At 53.3% G+C, this 12,835-nt stretch overlaps 2 protein-coding genes across 2 annotated transcripts; one reads left to right on the forward strand and one right to left on the reverse strand.

The window, feature by feature from the left end:
- Position 1: 1 nt before the first annotated feature.
- PODANS_6_5820 (uncharacterized protein) lies at positions 2 to 2,388 on the reverse strand (the record flags this gene model as incomplete). The annotated part of the gene is made up of 4 exons (XM_001910046.1): positions 2 to 390; positions 465 to 1,969; positions 2,074 to 2,183; positions 2,266 to 2,388. Coding segments are annotated over 4 exons (2,127 nt in total), but the record flags the coding sequence as incomplete, so codon positions are not given.
- A 6,136-nt stretch (positions 2,389 to 8,524) lies between these two features.
- PODANS_6_5830 (uncharacterized protein) lies at positions 8,525 to 9,910 on the forward strand (the record flags this gene model as incomplete). The annotated part of the gene is made up of 1 exon (XM_001910047.1): positions 8,525 to 9,910. The coding sequence occupies one exon, from the start codon at positions 8,525 to 8,527 to the stop codon at positions 9,908 to 9,910; it is 1,386 nt and encodes a 461-aa protein (XP_001910082.1).
- Positions 9,911 to 12,835: the final 2,925 nt, after the last annotated feature.

Consider the following 12,835-nt stretch of genomic DNA (forward strand, 5'->3'; position numbering starts at 1 on the left):
GAAGATACTCCTCCTGCGCCTGATCAACAGCCAAATGCTCCATCATCGCCCCCCTCCCCACCCCCCTCCCCTCGTCCTCCTCATCCACCTCACTAACCGTATACCCCCGGCTCTGATCCCACCTCATCAACATCCCCCTAAAGTAATCAACATGGCTCAGCGCCACTACCTTCTCCCGGTAATTCTCCATGATGTGCCTGGCCAGCTCCCGATCCCCCTCATAATTAATCGACGTGAAAAAGTCCAGGCACGCCGAAGACAAGAGATTGTCCCGCGGCAGCGTCCGCAGCAGCGTGTCCAAGACTGGGCCGAAAATTCGCCTGTCGGATAGGTGTTTGGTGAAAAAAGGGTCACGGAGGAGGATGAGGTGGCGGAAGAAGCGGATCGCAACTAAAACCCCAAGAGAAAAAAAAAAGGAAAAAAATTAGCAGGGTTCAGATAGGATGCAACAAAGTATTTCGTACCAAGCTGGAGGTGCTTCTGTTTGCAGGCAAGAAGCTGCCCAAACCTAGACGCAATGTTGTGGTCAAACACAAAGTGCTTGCTCCGAAAAGTGTGATGCCTGATGTAAAAGCAGAGAATCTCGTTCAAGTACCCGAAAATCCCATCTTCGAGGGCATTAAACTTCATGTTAGGCCTCTTCTCCAGGTCAAGCAGCGGCTTGAACAGCTTGGCGACCGAGTGCTCATAAAAGTGGGCAATGAACGCGTCTTGCTGGGGATCGGAAGAAACCTGATGTTTTCCCTTGGGCATGAAGCCCTCTCTGTTTTCTGGAGGGGGGCCGCTGCCGGGAACATTTGGGTCTAGAAGCACCTTGAGTGACTCTGTAAGTTGCGACTTGATCCCCAGATCTACTTCGACGAGGAGGAGATCGATGAGGGCGTCGGTCAGGGGCGCTTGTTTTCTATGGGTCTGCTCGTAGATGGTCTTTCGGATCATGGAGGGGTCAAACTCGAGTATGGAGCCGAGAATGTCTGTAGCACCAACCCGGACCGTCACGTCAGGGTGCCTAAGCCCGTAATTGATAACGGGAACAAGTCCTTGCTGGAGGAAGTTGCCATAGAGTCCTTGGCGGGCAGGTGGTTGGAGGTTCTTCGAGATGGCGCACATTTGCTGGATGAAAATGACGGCTTCCTTTTTGCGCAGCGGCTGCACAGTCGGGTCGCCAAACACGGCAAAGAGATCCGTCATGAAACCGGGCGTCATGTGGAGGTGCTGCACGATCTCGACCTGGTTGAAAAAGATGAGCGAGTTGAGGACTGAAAAGGTAGGGTCGTCCAGGATCCTAGCAAGCACAACGTCCTTCAAGTACTGTAGTCGGTAGGTCTGATGGATCTTGCGTCGCACTTGGTCATCCTGGATCCTGACCACCTCCTTATACCGCCCCTGGTTGTTCAACCACTGCCGGTGGTTCGCCTTGTGCGTCGGAAAATCGGGATCGTACTCCATCGCACCCACAACTCCCAAAACACACTCGTCAGACACGGCATGTTCGATGAGGCCGGTGTCGTTCAGCAACACCACCGTCTTCATGATGTTGCAGAGATGATGCAGGTCCCCCAAGCTCTCCATATCCTCGGCCATCTCTACTAGTGGAATAAGTTTGGCGATGTAGTCTTCGCTCATGATTGCTTTGGCGAGGGCATCGCGTCCGGACGGGGATTGCGAAAGGTTCCGCAGGGTATTCTCTATATCGATCAGCGTCCCCAGCTCAGCAGGCGGGAGCTGGATGGAGGTGGGCATGTCCATCGCCAAGTCGTCTGAGAGACCATCATCTGCAGCACGGCGAATCAGCAGGCACTCCCCTGGATAGGTTATGCAGCTCCTACCTGGTCCCCCCATGGCGGCCTGGAATTGTTGTTGAACGTGGTCGATGAATTTCCTAGCACCCGGCGAGTGAGCTTGATGCGACGAGCGTGGCATGCGAACAGGTTCAGACAAACCATATTGCCTGGCATCCATCTGCCTCCTGAAAGGAAAGCGCCATGTCGACGCCATTGTCGGTCCAAACAATGAGGGTGTCTGTGGCGCAAGTTAGAGAACAAACTCCGGATACCGCAAAGGTTGAGTGACATGCCCTGCTGCTTCTGGAAGCCATCTTCCTTCACTATTTTGGTCTCGAGCAGTAGTCTGTCGGGCTGGTCTTCTGACTGGACGATCACGCGGGGTTCTTTTTGCTCTTCCTGGATCTGAGGGATGGGTGAGTTCAGTCATCAGCGAAACCGTGTTCTCTGCCATGCGGGGGACGGGAACAGCACAGCATACCGTGACGAAGCAGGCGGTGCAGAAACCGGTGCCGCGGTCAAACCAGTCATTGTTGCGAAGCTCGTAGACCTTGACGCGCTTCTTGTCGGCCGTCGTCTGATGAGGCACGGGTTGTGCCATCATCAAGCGCTCGATGGCCTCGTCTCCGACGTCGACGTCGAGGGTGGTGTCGCTGAGCAGGTGGGGTGCGATATCGAAATGGTGCGGCGATTGCGATAGCTCGGGCTCGGCCGGGTTGAGGAGAGCAAGGGCCGCCACTTTGTTCTGGGGTTTGCGCGCTCCAAAGATGGGGAGCGCGTCGGTGCTGCAGCGAAGTGTGAAGAACGGGCTGGCGGACAGGCGCTCGGGTGTGGACAGGACACGGACTGTCTGTCGCTGGCTGGCGTGATAGGTACGGTAGGCAGAAGTTGGGGCAAAAGTCAAACTGGTTGCTCGGGTGGTGGTTGTGTGGTGTGTGGCCTGTGGTCTGTGGTCTGTGGAGAGGGTGACGTCGAAAATAAAATCCGATGTCGAGTGGTTCAGGGAGCCATAAGGTTTCGGAAAGACCAGGCGGCTTCTTGTCGAGATGATAAGCCCTCGAGATGATAGAGCGACAGCGCACGCGACCAGCGGCTCCTCAGACGATCGCGCAGGAGCAAGGCGTGCTCTTCAGTAAATCCCCGTCGCGACGAACGATGCGCGACAAACAGCGAATGCTTTCTTCCTTGGTGGGCGTTGAGTGGCGATGGATTATTTCCTTGGGCCGATTGCTGCCAATCCGGATTCTCTCTGCAGGCGCGCAAGGTTGCGATGGGGAGAAGCGGGCGGAGTGCGTGATCGCTTGGGTCAAGCGGGTCCCGAAGGGGTTTAGTGGCAAATGGATGTGCCGGCTTCTTTAGTGTCATGCTAAGAATAAGCGCGGCCTGATGTCACTTTTCTACCTAAAACACCCCCACCGGCCCCGGCCCTTCACCACGCGCTGGAACGGCAGACCGGCCGGGCATTTCCTTTCATCTCTCAACCTCCCCCGCTCCACCTCCGTCCCGGCCCCGTTGTCTTGGAGCTATGGCCTCCGTCCGAAGCCTTGTCCGTGTCTCGGCCAGCATCCGAGCTTCTGTCGACCTTGGACGGCCCCACTCGGTCTGATATCTTGACCTGATTACTGATGATATATATCACCATCTTTACAACCTCACTCGTCGACGGTGCCGATTACGATCGATATTCAAGAACTCTGCTTCTACTTACGACCATTATGGCTTTTGCAACAACCATTCTTTGTATTGACATTCTCACACAATAGTCATTCACCCTTGGTCTTCACATACCATTGCAATCCTTGGTCTTTAACTCTACAAGACACAACACAGCATCATTAGCTTTCCAAGCACTCTTTGAGGGCCATGTCAGCTTTGTGCTGTCCTGGGAACCTATCCGCTCTATCTTTAGATGACGAGGTGATTGATGGCTAGAGATGACCATGGCCAACACGGGTGTTGAGAGCATCAATGTTCTCGGGGTTGCACTGACTCGATGCCCTTCCTATATCACCATGGCCACCTCGTCATAGATCGCAGTCACGCTGGCATCACGAGGCCTCATACGAAAACCACTTTTTCTTATATGCCAGCTCGTAACCAACTGCGCATTCATCTCCAAGCTTCAACTGCAGCCACTCTCACCCATTATCTTTCTACCCACAACCATCACCAACCACGCCACACCACTCTTCAGCTCTCACAATCCGATCAGGCAGTCTGCCAACCCAAACGAGCCTCTGCCCAGCAGCCATACCCAGCCCACCCTTCCTTTTCCAGCTTCATCGCCGGTAGTGGCAGCGGCATCGGATCTGGCCGCATCGATGAAGGAAGTGACAGCCTGGTTGTATGCAAACCTGCCTGGCGTCGTGACAGCCGGGCAGCGGGAAAAAATTCCGAGCTGCAGCCCTCTGAGGTAGCCACCTGAAGCCAAGTCACATATTTATCTGATGTCTCTCGCGCGCTTGGGCAGTGGTGTGTCCTGTCAGGGTTTGTCAGGGGCAGGGGATGACCCAACAAGGCAGGCCAAGATAAGAGCAAGCGCCGCCGCCATTTACCGCCAGTCTTGCAACATATTCATCACCAAGAGAAGCCGGAAGCTGCACCCTGTCTTTGACACCTGCGAATTGATTCCGTCAGCCGGTCGTGCACTATATCGATGTCTGTCTCAGAGATGATGCTACCGAGACTACCCACAAGCCCTGAGGGAAGATGGGCAATGTCTCCGGTCATGCAGGAACTTTACCCAGCCCACGAGGCTGGACAAGCTCATGAGAAAGATAGATCGACAACTTAGCACCGCCAGCGTAGCAGTCATGGCTGGCTGTGGCTTCTGTCGGTCCACCCATCTGCCCATGGATATCTACATACATTGCAGTGCCGGACCTTCCTCTCGCCGAACAAGCAAACGTGGAGGGTGGAGGGTGTAGGTGTATATGTAAGGTATGCATATGCAATGTACGCACATCTTTCTATTTCTACGCTTACCACTCAAGAGCCCCCCTTCCCCCCTGACCGGGAGAGATGACATGGCAGATTTGACCCCCACGCCCGGGCCTGCATGGCTGGTGTCTGCTCTCTCTCTCTCTCGGCCTCTCTTAACTTTTCGGGGCCCGCTCACACAGCCAAGCGTATCACTCCAATGCTGACGTTGGATGACATGGCCTATCTGGCGGTTCCTGATCCTGCCGTCTGTAATGTATGCAGTCATGGTGGAAGCGTGTTAAGCGCGTCAGTTAATACAGCAAACACGTACCGAAGGAGAAAAAAAAACCCCAGTCATGCAGGGACCTTGGACCAAACCAGTGTTTTGTTCTGTTTGGGAGAATACATCCATGTTTACGAACAGGAGCTCGGAAAACCGAATACTACCTTACGTACTCTAACCCAAGTTTTCCTCCGGCCCATCCGTCCGAGATCTTTGGAACATAAAAACAGAGGCAAGCTAGATAAGGCGAACATGTAGGTAAGAAACAGGCGTCGACACTAGCACGAAGCGAGTACGAGCCAGCCCGCATGGTCGAGTTACCTATCTCTTATCTCTGTGGCAGCATATACATACAGTACACAGCAGCAGAAACAAAAACAGGGACACCACTGGGACACTGTTTTTCCGTCAGTCCAAAAGCTGCCGTCCAACCTGCACCCCATCCGTGTCTGTGTACACAGCAAGCCACAACAAGCAGGCCAAGAATGCTTTGGTGAGATTTCTTCGATTTCCAAGATTTTTCGCACAAGAAGCCAAGGTATCGGATCAGGCACTTGATTTTTTTTTTGATTTTTTTTTTGTTTCTCTCTGGAAACAATTCCGAGCGATTGTTTTTTCTCAGATTGGGTTGGATCAGGTAGGTAATTGGACCGTATTACGACCCTCAGGACCCGAATCCTCACCGGCATATCTATCTCTAACCTGGTCAATATCATCCCAGCGTTGCATCTCAACATGCGGATCGTATCTGTCTGTCGGTGTCAGCCCTGCTGAGAGGATGGATGGTATCTTTTGCTTTGGGGTCCACTTGATAGAGAGCAACATGAAAAAAAATGCGGATGGACAGGAGGTTTGTGCGGTTGAGGAGGTTGATGAGATGAAACACATCAACAGCTGTTTGGTCGGGATGAACTGATGGCAGTTGACAGCGCGGTTAGGTGGGTGGATTTGGGGGGGGGAGGGGGGCAGAGCCGCAGCGCTGAACATGCCTGGGGGCTAGGTAAGAAATGATCTCTGGCAGGGAACCAAGATATTGCGATTTCCAGTGATTTAAGCCGTTTATTTTTTTTTTTTTTTCTTGGGGGAAAATAACAAGGAAAGAAAACGGACAAGTGCCGACAACAGCGGCAAACACAACACCGCATCAACCTTGTGCTAGAGCAAGCAACAGAACTTGTCAGAAAAGAACGGCCGAGGTCGTTTCTTTCTCCTCTTAACCGAACGATTCTGCAGCTGAAACGGACGGTCCGTCCAACCGTTGCCTCTCTCCCCACTCCGGCGAGTGCCTCCGAGCAACGGACTGCTGTCAGTCAGACTGTGTGGGAATTTGTGAACTAATTAGCGTCAACGGTCCCCGCAATACGCAATACATACAACACACGGTTTCTTTGGTTTCTTTGGAAGCGTTTAGAAAGAACTTCAACGGGGAAGACGGCAGCTTGGTAGCTGGAAATGCATGACTGACAGCAAAAAAAAAAAAAAAAGATGAGACATCGTCCGTTGTTTTAACCTTTTCTCCGATTCCATCAACCCATGTTTTGGATTGTCCTGTTAGCGCAGATCATTTGTGGTATCCAAAGCGAGTTTAGCTTGCCTAGCGCTGCAACCCCCCAAGAGGTTTAGCAAGCGAGGGTTTTTGTTTATTTTTATTTTGGAACGGTCACATCGGCGATAGGGAGTGGTGGCGCTATTGAAGATCGAGACAGCCGCGATAGGAATGGTTGGTTGGGCGGTGGAGGAGCTGGAAACTCTTCTTCAGAAAGAATGTCTCTGATCCAACCGACTTCCAGAGCTTTGTGATATGGAGCCCGGTGGCTGTCAAAAAAGATGCTAATAAAAGAAAGGACCCTGACTGTCTCACAGCGCCTGTTTGCTGCGGCGGCGAGACATTCATCCAATTCATAACTTGGAGCAACAACAAACTGGGAAGGCTTTTATATAGGTATATATGGGTTTATTCAAAAAGGCAATCAAATTCTGTGCGAGGGTGGATATGATTTCATCTTCCCCTTGTACTGCGTAGAAATGGCGGCGGCACGGTCCATGTCAATTCAGACCCCTGCCCAGGCCCGAAAATTGCGGCTGGGCTCGACGTTGCATTCTGCCAAAAGATGGGTCTCTTTCTGAAAGAGAGAAACCGGGCGGGCGGTGTCCCGAGTGTCGACGATGATTTGTTGGTGAGCGGGAAGTCGGTCGTTCTGTCTGCGTGTCTGGCGTCGCACATGTGTGTGTACATACATGAGATGGTAGTAACTATCCCAGAGCATCGGGAACTGATAACGCCAAGTTTTCCCTTCCATTCTCGCGAGGGCTCGGCAGGTTCAAGGTTCAAGGTACTCGACACTGGAATACGAGGGGGGGGGGGGCCACTGTTTCTGTATGCGTGGCTCCAACAACGACAGGTCCAGAGGTCTCCCCCAATCCACCGACAAGATACCTGATTCTTTCTTGGAGAAGATTCACTTGTTGGAGAGAGGAGTAGGTGCATTTCTGCACCTGCCTTACTCGTCCCGTCGTTGCTTTGGGACCATCAGAATGGTGCACATTGTGCCTCCGTACCCCGCCAGGCCAGACCACCTCAGGGTAGCAAGGATGCATGGGTGGTGTGTGTGTGTGAGGTAGGTACCTGGGTACAACATGTCTTGGGGGTCGAGGAAAGGAAAACCCCCGCGTGGCTAACTAACCCCCTCCCCTGTTGATGCATGGATTGCCAATGCGGCGCCTGTTCTTGTCCTTGATGCCAGTCCGGTCTGAGCAAGTCTCGCACCCGACGGGACACTCGAGGGCTGAAAAAGCCCAGATTGGATCTAGCCGTGCCTGGAGTCGTTTGGAACACGTCTGTTCTCATATAATGCCCGCCTTCTCTCTGTCTGACCCTGTAAGGCAGAGCCCTCCTCCTGGAAATTCGCATCCCGAACCACACAGCCCTCCGAGTCTTTCGACTGACTGACTGACTGACACACCACCAGCAGCCAGCCTTGTGTCTTCTCTTCTCTGTGTAGCATCCAGAGGCCTCTCTTCGCTACACTATCCTGCCTACCATCTAGCGCTGCTTGGCCAGACCGATCATTCTTGGCTGCTCTACTCGCCTCACTCAAAAGTTGGAGAGCTCCCATCCCGAATTTGCAACTGGATTTTCCCCGGTTTCGATCATTGTTCCTTGGATCTAGAACACGGCTGTCACCGAGCACGCCTGCTGCCTTCAGCCGAACTGGTCATTCAGCTTCGAGATTGCCCGAGGACCCTGAGTTGCACTCAACCATTTAACCCCTTCGAACCTCGCTACCTCCCGTCCTTCCATGCGACCTTGAAGGCACTTAATATAAACAGACGCAACCTGCACCACCCCGCAGCATCCCAACCAATATCGACTTTGATCAGGTGCTTTTGACACACGATTGTGACGTCGGAGACTCCCATTACCCGCTTCTGCCTCTCACGACGCTTCCATCTTCTGGACTTGCCCCTTTCCTGGAAACAACACATCCTCCCGTGCGCAGATCGCTGGTCGGGGACGCAAGGCCAATCCTTCGCCATGTCCATGTTCTCGTTCATCAGAAAGGGCCGACAGGCAGCCAAGGAGCACAAGGCCGAAAAGGCCGAGAAGGCAAAGAGGGAAGCCGAGAAGCCTCCTTACAGGCACATCCCAAAACATGCCGCCATCGACGCGGTATCATCGGGGCCTGCTGGGTGGAGGTCCGAGGACCGCCAGAAGATTGTTGATCAGAACAAGCGGAGGAGCGCCATGACCACCAGTGGCATGAACATGACTGGCCAGCCTCGCATTCACAGCTCTCTCTCCCACGTTTCATTCCCAGCTGCCTTCGCTACCCCGGTGGTCCCCAGGACGTACAGCCACAGCAGCATGCCCGCCGGTTGGGCGTCTGGGGATATGAACTACAGCAACGTCGACGTCTCTAGTTCGTCGGTGAAGGGCAAGGAGGTCGACAGGAGCACATCAGCCTCGCTTTATCTGAGCCGATCAGCAGCTAGATTGTCAGCCGGGCGATATCCAATGAACATGAACGCCGTCATTGGCACCGGTGATCTCTCAGTCTCGCCTGTCGACAGCTCCAACAACTCGACAAGCTCGCAGGACGATCTGGAGATGAAGCCCATCAAGCACGCATCCCTCCCACCAGTGACGAGCAAGACAAGAGGCTACTCAAGACCCATGAGCGACAGCGGCTCCATCCACCGCCTTCACCCAGCCCGAAGACTCTCCGACGCTGAACAAAACACCACCCCCACCCCGGCCCCAGCGCGCACCTCCTACTCCCCACGCACGAGCTCCCTCCCCGCCGGCATCCCCCCCGTCCCAGCAATCCCGGCCATGCAATTCGGCGCCGCGATCACAACCTCCACCGTCTCCTCCACCACCGCCTCGGCAGCCAGCTCCGTAACCATGGTCCCCATCGCCTCGAGCGTTTCTCTCCACACCAACAATACCAAACCAATAATCAAAAACGTCGAAGAACGCCGCGACGTGGCGGTTATTTCCCTGACCCCCGAACCCTCCAGCGACGAGGAAGTCTCCCCCGTCGGAACCGCCATCTCCCCCATCACCACCTCCCCTACCAAGAACAAGAGGAGGACGTGCAAACCCAGCCGGTTCCCCGAGCTGGAGACGATCAACTCGAATATTTCCATCGCCGCGGTTGAGACACCTCTCTCCTCGGTGCCGTCATCGGAGAAAGACGGTCCCAAACTTGCGGTGACGGAAATTCATGAGAAGATTCGGCCTACGTCCACGATTGCGGCGACGCTCCCGATTGATTTTGATGAAAACAGCCTGCCGACGCCAAAGGCGCTCGACCTGCCTGCGCCGGTGGCTCAAAAGCAGGGGAAGTTGAGCAAGAACCCGGGGAGGAAGGGGAGGTGGTCGTTGAGGGGGCATAAGAGTGCTGCTGTCGCTGTTTAACCAGGTAAACCAACACAATCACCACCCCCAACTGCAGCCGACGCAACCTCTCTTTTGTTTTGATGGGGGGGAGGGGAGTTTTGCTGTATCATCATGAGCACACATGGGCCTGTTCAGTTTCGCCCGGTCTTTTTCTTTTCTTTTGTATCAACCTTGGCAAGCGAGCGTAGCAGGGCGTTGGGATATTTTTTATTATTTAAATTCTTTTTTTTTAATCATAAGCGTGTTTATTTTGTGTGGGGGGGGGGCGGATGTAATGCCTGGCGTTAAAAGTTGGATCTTTTTATTATCTACTGTCTAGGTACGCAAGGAGGGGAATGATGATATGGAAACCGGAATGGATTGGAAATATTTCATTAGATGGATGGATGGACGGGCATTGGGATAGCTACGATAGCAGAAACTCAGGAAGAACACACCCGCCAAAATAGGTCACTGTTCAATCTGTCGATGATAAGACCTCTCCAACATGCAGAAAATGTAATCGTATCAACATCCAGAGATAGGAGAAATCCATGATTCCAGACCAGGGGCGGCACGCTTTTACCACGTGGGACTAAGCTATCCATAACGGGGTTGGTTTGGGATCATAAGGCTAGGCCTAGCTCGGCGGGTTCAGCTCTTGTCTTGCAAGCCACTTGAGTTGCAGGATTTGGAGTTAGCGGCGCGCCAGGTTGGGCAGAGGACGGTGTGAATGCGCGGAACGAGGCGGCGGGACGAAGAGAGTGACAAGACGGAGGGGTTTGGAGATGGACTGGGCGCTGCGCATGAGGAGGTAAGGCGGACTGGTGGTGGTGGTGGTGGTGGTGGTGGTGGTGATACACACACATGAGCACAGCCAGCGGACGGGCATCAATGCTAAGGACGGGGACTCACCGCGTTGCTCTTTTGCAGACCATGATGATGATGATGATGATGATGCTGATGATGATGACGGAGGCGGCGTAAAGCTAATACCTCTGGCGGATTCAATAATTCGTCTTTTGCAATTTCCACCATCTCATCGGTGCCTTATTAGATATCAGTGCCATATGACCGGTGATGAAAACCTGCCGAATCTATTATTCTTTACTAGCAATACCCGAGACATTTCAGATCTGCCGTTTGGACAGTGTCAACTTGCCAGTCTGTGTGTGTGGAATTCAACAGTCTGTCCAGACTGACTCCAACTTCTGCTCCAACAACCAACCCCAATATGTCTCCAACTACCTATCATGCAGCGATACACCTCCAGAATGGACAGCACAAGAAAAGGCTAATGCAGCGATTTGCCCATCGGGAGGCAACTGGTGGGGAGGGGAAAGACAGCAAATAATACCCCGTAGATAGCTTGGCTGTCCCAACTCCGGAGAAAAGCTCCGGCCCCGAACAGACAGACAACTTCTTCTGACCGATCAAACAACAAATCAAGGAAATCCGAAACCAGACTATCCGTCCTGTTGTGCAAAAACCGGTGAGAATGTTGGGGAACGGGAGGGGGGTGGTTGGGTGGTTGGGCTCGACGAGGCCATACCATACCACATCGAATCCAACTTCACCGCTTGATGTCGAGGTTGCAGACGGACGTCATGTCAAAGTCCCGGATGGTGTCAGAAAACTAGTGATTCCAGCTGGTTGGGAAAGAGAAGAAATAAAAACTAGCTACCCATGCTAGGTGTGTTGTCAGTAAACCTTGCCTATTTGGGTGGTGGTGGTGTGGCGTGGGGGTCAGTCAATCAAGCTCACAACACCGGGATCTGCACGTTGATAGATAAGGTCTGCCTTGCTAGACATACATGAACGGAAAGAATGTCTCACTCGTCTCTCTTGCTCAAAGATATCATTCACGAAGGAAGTCAGGTTGGCATGAAAGTTCCCGAACCACACAGCTCACATGTGGCCCGACATCATGTCATGCCCAACTTTCCCAAGCCCCCTCCATCTGATCAGTTTTGTAGGAAAAAGGGAGGGTGGCACTGGGGCTCAAGCCTCAGCGGGTGATCGCAGAGGAGAGAGGGGGACCCTTAGCTGGCCATTTCTTGTCCCAAGTACACCGACGGACCAGCCTCACCGGGATGAATTGATAGAAGCTGCGGTGTACCGCCTCCAGTGTGAGTGGTGGTGGGATGGGACTATGGTCGTATTGTAGATCCCCCAGCCGGAGGCGGTACCGGAAATCGTCTACCGGTGTGTTGACGCAAGTGGATGGGATGGGCTGATGGCGGGAGAAGAAAAGCTGATAGCGCATGCGGTGTTACCTGGAAAAGAGAGAAAATAGTTACACCGCGCTTCCCAAATCTGCAACAAGATGACTGGGACTGCGAGTGAGTAATTCTCAGCCTTTGTTAAAGAACATCTGAACTTTTCCGAGCCAGTGAAGTATCGTATCACCAGGCATAATCATGCTATTCTCCTCAGCTCGTCCCTAGGAGTGCTCACATGAGGGGTACCTGCAAACTTACAGCAAGATAACCGTCTTCAACCACCGTTAAACAAAGCAACAAAACCGTCTCCCACACTGTCGAAATCACATGCCTCCCGTTGTCCCAGAAATCCCAAGACAAGGAAGCGATGGCATGCCTTTCTCGAACTTCTCGAACTAAAAACCCCCCCGTCCATTGGAAGCAAGTGGATCTCCCTTGTGGGCCCCTCCCCGAAGATCGACAGGAACTCCGCCAACATGATTCGCCAGCCTTGCTCCCGTCGCGCCCCACTGGGTCTCGCATTCAGTTCCCAGGTGTCATCATCTCGCAGCTCTCGCTTACAGCCTTGCACCCTTCTTGTTGCCAAACCTCCAGATGGCCTTTTGAAGGTCGTCGAGTTGCAAAACAACTTTTGCCGAGCGGAGCGGATGATACCCCATGATTTCCTAGTCCTGCTTTTTGTAAGATCGTTTCCAGCGCGCGGTGACAGCGCGACCGCTTTTTCTTGCCTTTCGTGTTCGGC

This window comes from Podospora anserina, chromosome 6, assembly GCF_000226545.1.
Source record: "Podospora anserina S mat+ genomic DNA chromosome 6, supercontig 2".
NCBI classification, from domain to species: domain Eukaryota; kingdom Fungi; phylum Ascomycota; class Sordariomycetes; order Sordariales; family Podosporaceae; genus Podospora; species Podospora anserina.